The 12,987-nt window shown below is 39.9% G+C and overlaps 1 protein-coding gene across 6 annotated transcripts in view; it reads right to left on the reverse strand.

Moving 5' to 3' along the window:
* Positions 1 to 7,233: 7,233 nt before the first annotated feature.
* Positions 7,234 to 12,987, reverse strand: part of PIEZO2 (piezo type mechanosensitive ion channel component 2) — a 641,878-nt gene continuing 636,124 nt past the window's right edge. For all 6 annotated transcript variants that reach the window (XM_090285823.1, XM_090285821.1, XM_090285819.1 and 3 more), the window contains 3 exons: positions 12,748 to 12,827; positions 10,054 to 10,237; positions 7,234 to 8,685 (listed from right to left, as the gene is read on the reverse strand). In XM_090285823.1, the coding sequence (XP_090141949.1) occupies positions 8,433 to 8,685; positions 10,054 to 10,237; positions 12,748 to 12,827 (517 nt within the window). In that variant the 3' untranslated portion in view covers positions 7,234 to 8,432. The remainder of the gene's footprint in view (positions 8,686 to 10,053; positions 10,238 to 12,747; positions 12,828 to 12,987) is intronic.

The following is a 12,987-nucleotide window of genomic DNA, read 5'->3' on the forward strand; positions in this document are numbered from 1 at the left end:
ATGAGGGCTGCAGCGGCAGCAACAGTGGCAGCAACAGGCTGGCAGAAAACACAGTCACATGTTTTAAAAAGTGGGGAAGGACACCTGAGGAGTGTTCTCAGCTCCTACCATGCAGCTCACAGTCCCAGCGCCAGGGAAAATAAAATCTTATTGCTTCTGACTGTGCAATCTAGTGGGGGTTGGGGCAGAGGAAGAAACTGCCAGTCTCTCAGCAGAGTCCACTTTGTTTAAAGGGCCCCCACAGTCCTAGAACATCTGCAAACCCACTCACTCTGTGAACAACAGCCAGGGCAACAGCTAGAGAGGCGCCAGTCCCATATGGAAGTGGGAGAAGTGCCTGGAAAAGGGGCAAGTACTGAGCAAGTGGCATTATTCCTTCTCAGACCCCTCCCCCACAAACAGCGCCACAACGTGGTGAAACGGGTCACCCTATACTGATGAATACCTAAGGCTCTGCCCCTTATAACATAACAGGGGTGACAGCTCTACCTAAGACACAGAGGCAAACAAACACAGAAGCCTGTCAGAATGAGGAGACAGAGAAGTATGAACCAAAAGGGGAAATGGATCAAGGTTCCAGTGGGAGACCTAAGTGATGAGGATATAGCTAACCTAACAGATGCAGAGTTCAAAACACTGGTGATAAAGATGCTCACAGGCTTGACAGATATGCTTGTGTACAGCAAACACATAAGGGAAGAAGCGAAGGCTATGCTAAGTGAAATGAAGGAAAATCCACACAAAACCAATGGTGAAGAGAAGGAAACTGGGGTTCAAACCAATGACTTAGAATATGAGAAAGGAAAAACAGTCAACCAGTACAGAATGAGGAAACAAGAATTGAAAAAAATGAGGAGAGGCTTGGGAACCTCTGGGACAACTTTAAATGTGCCAACATCCAAACCATAGGGGTGCCAGAAGAAGAAGAGAAAGAGCAAGGAATTGAAAGCTTATGTAAAAAAATAATGAAAACTTCTCAAATTTGACAAAGGAAATTGACATACAAGTTCAGGAAGCACAGAGAGTCCCAGACAAGCTAGACTCAAAGAGGACCACACCAAGACACATTATAATTAAAATGACAAAGGTGAAAGATAAAGAGAGAATTTTAAAAGCAGCAAGAGAAAAGCAGAGTTACCTACAAAGAGGTGCCTATAAGACTATCAGCTGATTTCTCAAGGAAAAAAAAAAAACTTTGCAGGCAAGAAGAGACTGGCAAGAAGTATTCAATGTGATGAAAAGCAATGACCTACAACCAAGATTACGTTATCAGAAAAGCTATCATTTAGAATGGAATGGCAGATGAAGTGCTTCCCAGAGAAGGTAAAGCTAAAAGAGTTCATTATTACCAAGCTGTTATTATATAAAATGTTAAAGGGTCTTATTTAAGAAAAAGAAGATCAAAACTATGAACACTAAAATGAAAACGAACTCACAACTATCAACAACTGAATCTAAAAAATAAAAACAAAATCTAACTAAGCAAACCAGAATAGGAAGAGAATCATAGGTATAGGGATCATTTGGAGGGTTATCAGCTGGGAGGGGGAAGAGGGAGACATGGGGATATGGTGCAGGAATTAAGAAGCATAATTGGTTGGTACAAAATAAACAGGGAGAAGTTAAGAATAATATGGGAAAGGGTGAAGTCGAATAACTTATATGCACGACCCATGGACATGAACTAAGGGATGTGGGATTGCTGGGGGAAGGGGGGTGCTGGGCAGAGGGGAGCAAAGGGGAAAAATTGGGACTACTGTGACAACATAATCAATAAAATACACACAAAAAAGAAAAAATTATAACATCAAAATGTAGTTCATTAAATTATTGTTCCTAACAGTAATATTTTTCTATATTTACAATATTTGTAGCATTATTTTATCTGAGCCTATTTATAAGATTATCAATGAATAAGGAAAGACCAGGCCATCAAGCACAAAAATCAGATTCTTAGGGTAAAAAAGAAACATGAGAAATGCTAAAGCTCCTTGGAGTTTGTTCAATTACCCGTGTTTGACCTGGGTGGCATTTTAGACCTGGAGTGTTGTCTTATGCTCTGTGTTTACTTGAATACTCTGAGTTTTCTTGCTGCCTGGCCCTCTCTTCTGACCTGAGAGCCAAGTGGCTTGAGAGAAAGCCAGGTAAGGTGCAAAGGTAGAGTCCCCTCCATCACCCACCTTCTCCCATTACTGGAGAAATTCGGTGATCCTCTGAGGAAAAGGGTGAGCCTCAGCATACATTTCCCTGCCAGAAGCTTGGTAATCTGGGAAAGAAGTATTGTGAGAGGCACAGAGATGAGACCAGTGAAAAATTGCTCAGTATTATCTAACCTGACACCAAGAATACCAAAAAGCATTTGGGAATCTAGGGTTCAGCAGGTCTGACATGTGGGACTGCTCACATCAGCAGCATAGCAGAGGGCTGACCTGAGGAAAACTTAGTTGAATAGGATGGAGGCTGAAGGAAAAATCTTTCAGTAGAGAGGCTGGGGTTCCAGTAGGACAGGTGGGGTTCCTGGGGGGAAATGAATCAAGCCCTGGTCCCACCTATGCTGTGGCAGGTATCTAAGTTTCTTTATGTCTCTGCTTTAGCAAGGGTTTTCGGCATATAATAATAAGAACCCGTAGTAACTGAATATTTCTTCTTTTCCTTCTATTTATTGCCTCCAGGATATTTTTCAGGCTCACTTGGATGGAGCAAGGGTTTAGCTGGGAGAGGCCAGGAACCATTTAATCAGGCTTTCCCTGAACACTTCAAACAAATGGTCAGCCACTGGTTCCAGAGTCCTGGGACAATTTCAGAAGTTCCTCTGTCTCTTTCCACAACTTCCCATGAGAACCCTCCCTCTCCTTCCCTCGCTGTTTCTGCTTCTACTTGCTGTCTATGGGCCTTTCTTCTGGAATGCTGTCAAGCTCTACCTGTGACAGTTTTTAGTATAGAGCTTATTCTTCCACAGAAGAAAGTAGAGAGGGTCCCAAAGTCTTACTGTGGATTTAAGCTTGAACGATTTTAGAAGTGTAAATACTATAAGCTTAGAAAAGCCAACACTGTATGGGCTACTAATTTAATCTTTTAAGAAATTAGTATCTTTCATATTGTATTCAAAATAACCACTGTCTATTGCTAATATTTGTAGTCAGTTTTTAAACTGCAAAAACTGAACAGTAGCAACTGAAAGAATTATATCTGGAGATCATCCAAAGAGCAAGAATATATGGAACCTTCTGCCCTTACACAATGGCCACAGGTCTGATGGAGGTGGGAGTGAGCCAGAGGCTTTCTTCTTTGAACCACCAGCCTGGGAGAGGTCATCCCAAGACTGTCACGAACACAGAATTAGAAACTAAAATGTAATATTCAAAATTCACAAAGCTGAAAAAAATGTACAGTACTTAAATAATTTAAACTTTCACATGATTTTTGTAAATGCAGAGCATTTATACTTCTGATTTGTGACACCCAATATATAGGCTCAAATGTTCACTTTAGAAATAATGAGCTCTGTACCAAACCCAAGAATTCAGAAAAAGAATAATAAATAACAAAAATAAGTAAAAGAAGAAATATAAGAGGAATCTAATGAACAAAATAAACTAGTGAACAAAACAGGACTAGAGACATATAATCAGGGAATAGACTGATCACTGCCAGAAGAAAGAGGAGGGGGGTAGTGGTGGAAAGAAGAGGAAGGGACTAGTCAAGAACCATGTGTGAATGACCCATGGACATGGACAACAGTGTGCAGATGGACTGTGGAGCAGCAGTAGGGTTGGACAACAGAGTGTAAAAGAGGAAAAATTAGGACAACTGTAATAGAATAAGAATTATATATATATATATATATATATATATATATATATATATATATATTTATTTATTTAAAAAGAAAGGCAGGAGCACAAATTTATATACTACAAAGTAAATAAGCAACACAGAAGATTATCAACCACTTCTGGAAAATACTAGTAAGACAGATGAACAATAATCAAATTTGACCAATAAAATATGGGGGAACATAACCAGACACTTACGGCTTTAATTAAAAGCGCTTTATTTTAAAAATAGCTCTTACTCTACACAATGAAGTCTCTGATAACCAATCATTTGTGCACACTGACCACATCAAAGAAGTTTCATGCCAAATAATAAATTTAAGCAGGCCAATATAACTTAAGTCCAATATCTCTAATTGTGACAATAACTGTGTCTTTTCCTATTGACTGTTGTGTTGAAAGACTGTGTTTAGAGGAACTAAGGCATGTAAAGGCCATAACAGCATTGAGTTGGATACTTTCTCAATCATTCCCTATTCTCTCCCCACCCTCCAAAAAACCCAAAGGAGAACTAGGCCAGCAAGGACAAACCCCGCAGAGAGTATGGTAGCAATAAGACCTGTGGGGGCACCACTGATGCAGGAGGAAGAAGAGGGAAGTAGCAGGTAGTCTGGCAGAGCTGGAATCAGGAGCCACAATGATAACACCATGAAAGGGGATTGTACGCATCCCCACTAGTGGGCGAGGGCTGGTGGTCGGTAGTGGGCTGAAGGCACTGAGTGGACTAGGCCTTCAAACTTTCAAAATTAACTGACTGTTGTTCCCTCCCAGGACCAGGCTACTTGGAGGAGAAGCTTCTAAGAATAGAAAGAGGGGCCCACATAAAGAGGGCAGGGAAAACAGAGCAGGGGCTCAGAAAGGAGGGGCACATTTGTGACACTTCAGAGCCAGGGGAGAGTCCAGAGGTGCAGAGCTAGAGGAGTCATCTCCCTGCCCCAACAGAAGTTAGGAAAACTAATGTCATACAAAAGGAGGCACAGAAAGGAACTGCGCTTTAATCCAATACCAAATTCTTATCAGTAAAAAAGAATAAGGAGCAGGATCAGGTCCTTAGAGATGATAAAATCATGCCAGAAAGATAGGTCCACAAATGGGTAAAAACTAATCAACATTTCAAAATGAACTGAAATAAATTGAGAAAATAACAGAAAACAGTAGAGAACAATAGAAATCAGATCTTGAAAATTAGTGAAAAAGGAAAATACTTCAGAAATAATGACTAAACTAGAAGGACAATAAGACAATTCTGACAGGGGACAGAGTTACTTTAAGGACAACGGTAACTGACCCAGGCCATTGGAAGGAGACAGGCTGCTATCACTCAGTGGGGATAGGAGGAATTGCTGGTGCTCAGGAACCCCTGGGGACTTGGTGATGCTCCAGGCCAGACTGCATGATACGAACATAAGTGCAGCCATTGTCACCTGAGGGGGGCTGGTACCTAGGACACCAGAGTCCTATGGTTGAGGGTCTGGCTCTGCCTTATGAACAGAGGTGCTTGGATCTAGAACCAAAGTAGAGGTAATGAATGATGAGTGTCACACATGGCCTTCAAACCAGCCATAGGTTATACATCCCTGATAAGGGAAATAAGGCCTTACACTCTTATCATAAGGAGCCAGTGGGTCAGACTGACCCAGACACAGATGTTGATGAATACTGTGATCTCCCAGATTCCCTCTGCACAACATGCCCATGTTCACAACTGTGCCCTCAGAGGCAGTAAGCTCCAGCCACAGGGAGTGCCTCCTGAAAGGATAAGCCCACTCATGGGTGGTTGTGGCAATGTCTTGCTGATGCCTTTACTCAGGACAAGGAAGGGCTATCCCAGCTCCTCAGTGCCCTGTAGGGATGGGAAAATCTCAATTGCAGCTACGTGGCTGGGCAATCTTGTCCCTCTGCCCAATCTTGCCTTCTTTGTTGACCTGTGTAACTCTCAGGGCCACTCTTCTAAATGTCCTCTGGTGATGGTCTATCTCAGAGGCTATTTCCAGAAAGCCAAGCCTAAGGTGGCAATTCATTTTTATAATGGGCATCTACTGGGCCAGGGCAGGCACTCATTTGAGGTTTAGAATATGGCTGGTGATAGCCTGATGATCCCTTCATGTTGTCAGATAAAAGAAGTTTGGAAAGGGGTAGGGAGCTGCTGGCCTGGGTTCCCAGCCTGACAATGGCCAAGCCAGCACTAGAAGCCAGACCACCTCATTCTCTGTTCCAGCTCCACTCCAGCTCATGCCTCCCTGGAAGGTGTGCTCTCCTACATTTTCTATATGTTCCTTGTGAACAGAAACTAAGTTCTATGGAAAGTAACCTCACAGGATGATCTTATCATGAATTCCTAACTGGGCAGGTCACACCCCAGGCATATAACTTCTTTATTAAAAGGCTTATGTTTGCCTTAAGCAAGCCCTACCCATTGTTTCTGTGCATCTAGGTTAACCGACTTGTGAAGTAACCACACTGAATCACATAATCTTGTTAATTATTCTATAATCCAATCCCCACCTTGCTTTCTCCCACCTCCATGTAATCTTCCTTATGTTCCTTCCTTAATTTCAAATGCATAAAAGAAGCTGCAAAACTGTTATTCTCTCAAGCATTTGAGATCTTGCTCCCCAGCATATGTTTGGCTCAAATAAACTCCTATAAAAATTCTCTATTTGGACATTCTTTATGTTGACATCTTTTATATTTCCCACTTAACACCCCAAGAGGCTTTTTTCTTGAAACGTGAAAATTATTTTCTTGAGGACTATTACAATTCTGATATTTGACCTTCACAGTTTTTTTTTCAGGAGCATTTTTCTACTTTTCTCTTTCTTAAATATGTTATAACGTGCTCTCTGGAAATTCCTTGTTGACAGTTTAAATGGAAAGAATTCAAAATCAGAAATATGCACAATAATTCTTCCTGTTGTTGGGAACTTAGAGCGCAGACCAGAGTTCCCTAAGTGGTTTGAGTTTATTGTTTCAGTGATCAAAGCTGCTTATTTCAGCAGGTTGAAAGTACACTGTCCTTTACAATTGAACAAATATTCACTAATTCTCTACAGTATGCTGAACGTCATTTGAATTCTGCTATTTTTTTAAAGTTCCATATTCACTATAAGAGATTCTTCTGGAAATTAATTTGTTACAGTTTGTTTCCTGCTTATATTATTCACATACGGTATCTACATAAAAAACAAACAAACCAACCAACAAGTGAATTTTTATCTGTTAATGTTTTTTTGAAACTCCTGTTACACAACATTGAAAAAAAAAATTACTTTTCCTATATCATGCAAAAAGGCAGAATGAAGAGTATTCTTAAAACGACTTTGCAAGATGTGTTTTATTTTAAGTCAGTCCTGAACTCAAACTACATAGGATTATTTTTTGACATATTGTGGTCCATTCAATGATTCTTCTCAGAAACTGTATTTTAATATGGAATGAAAACTACATTTCAGTCATAAATTTCCATGCTACATTGCTATTTAATGAAGAGGTTGTATTACCAATAACAATAATTTAAGAAAAGGCTATTTTTTATTTCCCCAAGCTTAATATACATATGAACTTTCATAATTATGAACTTAAAAAACCCGTCTCAGATGTAAAAATGTGAATTGGAATATGTAAACTTGTTGATATACCTGAAAAACAGGAAGGAAAATGTCACATACTGGAAAAACCATTGCTTTAAATCATCAAAATGGGAAATGCATGTTGAGGGATGGGGAAGGTAAAGGGTGCTCATGACCTCAGTTAATAAAGAGTTACAAAGTCAAAGTACTCCACATCCACTGGGAGGCATTTTTATCTTTCTGCCTCATGTCGGTGTTTCACCAGGAGCAGTAACTTTCTGAAGTGGAACCACCACCACCATTGAAATGAGTCACTATCTGGGCCTCAATAAAGCCAGTGTCCACATATTTGTTTTGCTGCTTTTTTTTTTTTTTTTTCCTGAGAAGTCACTGGTGTTTAATGGAAAAAAATTTATTAGTCTTCAGTTAAGATAAGGCAGTAAGAGTATCACTAAGTTATCTTTTTGCTTAGAATGAGGTTTATCCATCCACTGGCATCTTCATGGGTTATTAGCTCTCTTTCTCTTTTCCTCTGAGAACTGTGTTTAGGAGTTTTCAGCCTCCTATTGCTGTTGCATATTTGGGTTGTGTGGAGGCCCATCTATTCTCCCTATAACAGCTTCCCCATTGGTGACAGAGCTCTGTGGACTGTATTATAGTATCTCTTCAGGAAGGGCACAGTCCTCATACAGGAGAACATGGTACCTTTCCTTCTTCTCTCTGTTTCTCAAAGGAAGGAGAGCCATCAATGATTCCTTCATATAGTCTATCAGAATGCAAGACACTGTTGATTAAAACATAAACCAACTAGCCCTGATTTCAGAGAAATGGAATTACAAATAACATTTTCAACAGCGCCTTAATTTGCAAGGAAGCTTTGACTACAAAAGGAAGTCAACTCCTTTTGGCCACCTGCCAGAAGAGAAATCATTTCCATCACACTAGAAATGCTTTGCTCTTATGAGAATATTGTGCTTTTTTCAAAAATTCAAATGTTAACTTGATTTGTAGTCTGTGTCCTAAGTTATCAATTTGTTTTTTCTCTAGTCCATTTGATCATGGTTTCTGGTGAACGATACAGGAATATTAATTTGGCATAGAGATCTTCCTCTAGTTCCAGTTCCCCTGTCTCTCGAACTAAAAAAATATCAGTGCACAACTTCAAAATTCGATCCACATTTGGAAGCTCTTCAAACATGATGGAGTGAGAAATCCCACTGAAGAACTCACGGACAAACTTCCCAATCACAAGGACAACTGAAGCATATAATCCCATGATACTGAAAAAAATTAAATAGAAATTGTATTTAGCAGTCAAATATAGTTAATAGAACATGTCTAAAAGAAAAACATAACATTTTCCTTCAAGCCACAGAAAATATGATACAGTTTAAAGTTTTTCCCTTTGGTGAAAACATTTACTTTTTTCTGATAAAAAAGTTAATTCCTGTTTTTTTCTAATAAAATTTACACATTACACAAATGTAAGACCCTGGCTGGTTTGGCTCAGTGGATTGAGCGTCGGCCTGCGAGCTAAGTGTCGCTGGTTCGATCTTCCAGTCAGGGCACATCAGAGAAGGAAAACTCTGACTCCAAAAAACCTCCGCTGCCTTGCGGCATACCTCTTCAGGGGAAAGGCTAAGGGAGTAAACCCCGACAGAAAATCTGGAGCCGGAGTCCCTAAGGCGGTTTGACGTTGTAGTCAACACCGGCAACTCCTGCAGCGCACCTGAAGCCAAGCTGTATTGACTCCGTCTTTCCCTTGGACCCTTCAGCTGCGAAGAGAGGGGGGCTCTGCTGCATGGGCAACAGCAGACCCTCCATATCACCCTGCCCAGGCTCTGTAGCTTCAGCTTCACTGGAGAGGACACTCCAGCGTCATCGCAAGATGTCGATTCAACACGGGAGGAGACAGATACCGTGTCACTCCCGAGTGGGACTGCACAACCATTCTCGGCAGTGCAGATAGACTCTTAAGAAGCTACACCATCGTCTCTTGAGACGGACGGCTGCCGACGACGACGACGACGACGACACAAATGTAAGATTTGAAAAATAAAAGTTCTTTGAAATCTCACATTTTGGGATTTACCAATATTAACAGTTTCACATATGAACTTCTGGTGGTTTTACTGCATATAATACATACATTAACCACATGGCATATTTGGTAGAAATCCAATTGTACTATATATAGTTTTTTGTACCTAACATTTTTTACTTTAATAATATTGTCTTTCTCAGAGATTCATTTTTATAATAAAACTTTAGATAAACAATGATTTCTTAAGAGGCTGACTCTGGGAAATAGAAAACTTTCTACCTGTGCTTGTAGGGGCTGTGCATGACCTACGATTTTAAACATCAGAATGTGGTTAAAGTGTAACACAGGACTTGACAAAAGCTGTGGTTTCTAATTGATCCTACAGCTGCTAAGGTCATAAGGAAATCTAAGAAGAAAGAGATCATTTTATGCCATTTTATAAGTTTAAACACTGAATTGCATCGAACTATGCTATAACATTTTTTTGCATTTTACAATTTTATTTTCAATTAAATTTTATATTAAATTTGTATTATTTTATGGAATACAGCATTGTGGTTAGAAGTAGACTCTTATAACTGTTAATTGTTAAATGAGTCCTTACCCATAGCCAGCTAGGAAGCCCAGGCTGGGGGGGCTGACTTTGTCATTGAAGACCACCAGCTCTAAGGCCTGGGTATGTTGATTGTATAGTCTATTTCCAGTCAGATTGAGAACCCACCACTCACTGTTAGATTTAGTTGTATTATCTCTGGACAAAATGATGGTAATATTCATGAAATTATTTTCTGGAAGAGAAGAGAAATAAAATCAAGTTAGCATGAGAATTTTAGGATTTAATGCACATCGACAATCTTCAGATCACAAAACCTGATTCCTGGCAACAGCATATGATTCTAGGATGTACATATGGACATGTTAACAATGTCAGTGGAAAAGAAAGAGTGGGTCCTAGGTATGTGTGGGGTTTCTGTTTTTCATGGAAGTGGTTAGTCGCTGTTGCTGCATACTATAAATTATCTTTGCTGATAATCCAAACAACTAATTAGATATTAAAACCCAAGTCACTGACTCTTGGTGGAATTGACTGGCTTGTTCATATTACCAACATTTATCAAGTGTCTTCTAAGAAGAAGGCACTCTGTTAGGTGCTAGGTAGTTGAAATGTTGCATACCACATGGTTCCTTATCTCAATGGGAAAAGGCCATGTATACAAACACAATTAATGGGCATATAGCAAAAACTGTAAGACCTGTACTGACAAGATCTACTAGCTTACAGAGGACTCTTTTAGTTGGTAAATCCATGAGGGTTTCCCAGAGGAGATGATTTCTGAGCTGACTTTGACTTCAATAGGTGGAGATGGAATTGGGAGAGGAGACCCCACTGGGCAGGATTAATGGCACGAACCTCTGTAAAGTTCTGAAAACTCATACCGAATGGTCAATGATTGCAAAGGGTGAATGTAAAAGGATAAGTAAAAGGTAGGGTAAATAAAAAGCTTAGAGTTACATTGAATGCAGATCCTATGGTAGTCTTTTTAAGAAGAGGAAGACCTTGCCAGTGAAAATAAGGCCTCCACTGAGAATCATGGTGATGGACTATAAACACTGTGAGGGCAGGGACCATGTCTGGATTATTTCATGCTAAATTCTTAGATCATAGGAATCTAGGACAATGACTGACAATAAACGTCTGTTTGTTGGATGGATGGATGGAAGAAGAGCGAGGAATGGAGACTAATAAAGACATATTCCTTACCCGGGAAGAATATGAATTACTCAGAACACTCAGGAATAGGAAGAGTCTTGGTTCTGAAGTCTAGAGACAGTTCTGAGGGAGAAAATCTGGCACTGGACCCAGATAGGCGCAGGTTTAGACCAAGTTCCTACATATACTGCTTGTATAACCTCGCTGAGTATTTCTCACCTGAGCCTCAGTGTTCTCCCTTGTAAACTGGTGATTACCATCAACTTCTGCTAAATATACCTTGTGGTGAAGATAAGAGATAATTCAGTAAAGCTCATCCAATAAGCATTTAGGTTGTTGTGGGCAGGATCTGAGAATAGCAAAGTCATGTGGTTGGAAGAACAAGACTTCATAGGCTGGACCTCAAATCACTGCCAGGCAGACAATTCAGTGTGGGAGAGGGAAAGAACCCAGAAAAGAGGAGGGCAATAAGTGAAGGCAGGGAAGGAATGGAGCCTGGGGCTCAGGGAGAGGCTGACCTTGGAAGGGAGGAAGGACATATCTGTCTCTGAGGCTGAAGGAAAGGAAGAAGGAAAGTATGAAAATATAAGATGTTTTGCCAAGAAGTAGAAAGTAATTTAAAGAACTTTCCTGGCCAGTTGGGACCCACTCTGGAAGGCAGGAGCAAGGAGGAGCCTGTTGAAGGACAGAATTCTTTCAGGAAACAACAGACTGTTAAACAATCTGTACTCTCAGACTAAACATTTCTAGAACTGGTCTGGATTGAAAAGAAAGTACCAATGTTCTCAATGCATCTTGCAATTACCTTGCAAGACATACTTATTTATTGTTGAAGAAAAGCCTGTAGATTTGGGATTTGGCCAGTACTCTCCCTCTAGGTCCTCTATACTGCCTCTAATTTTGGTAATTTTCATGGGAGATTCTAACTGATCGCTTACTTACATTTCTATCTTCCCAGTTAAGCACGAGTCACACAGAGCCTGGTGACAGTGGCTACGGCATATGAATGGACATGAACTGAATACTGCATGTCCTCTACCTGGACCAGAGGTGTACAGCTACTCTGGCTCAGGTAACTTATTAAGTCAAACAATGCTTGGTTGTTAAAGGCATCCAAAACTTTCAGTTCACTCCCATCATGGCCGTATGGGGAAAATATAGTCCCTTGAGCACTACTGTTGATACTTAATCAACTGTGAGTTGAATCGAGAACATTTCCTGCTATCTTTTCATTGTTCCTATTGTAGTGTCTTCCTATTTAACACTGTATGGGGTAGTTTTCTGCACTGATATGGTTGCTAATAGAAACAAGTAAACAGACTGACTAAGCAGTAACATCAGTCACTCAATGTGAATTTGAGTCAATCAGGTTTATATCAATAAAAAAAGAAAAAAATGAAACCAAGACCATGGCTTCCAGGTGAGTGAATGATTCCTCTGGCTGGTGAAGCCTTCTTCTTGCAATCTGTGTCACACAGGGAATGAAAACTGGAAAGTAGCTTGATAAAGGCTGAAAAATGCAAACTGTAGAAATTGAATAAAAGAAGGTTTAAAAAGATTTCTGAAATGATTCCTTCTTATTCTTACCAGATAAAAGTTGCTTTATAGGTTTGGAGTTAGAATCACTAGGTGCTTTTACGTAATATGGGTAGATCCTTTCTATAGTCCTGTGCATTAAAAAAGAAAGAAAGAAAGAAAGAAAGAAAGATAATTAAGTTTTAGTTGTTTGACCCACATGTAATTGATGTTTTGGATGCTATTCTGAGCTTATATCAAACAAACAATGGTGAGTCTTCATATGTCTATTCAGTGTGCAGTCATTATAAT

Source organism: Furipterus horrens, unplaced genomic scaffold (genome assembly GCF_987537825.1).
Source record: "Furipterus horrens unplaced genomic scaffold, mFurHor1.1.pri manual_scaffold_8, whole genome shotgun sequence".
Classification (NCBI taxonomy): domain Eukaryota; kingdom Metazoa; phylum Chordata; class Mammalia; order Chiroptera; family Furipteridae; genus Furipterus; species Furipterus horrens.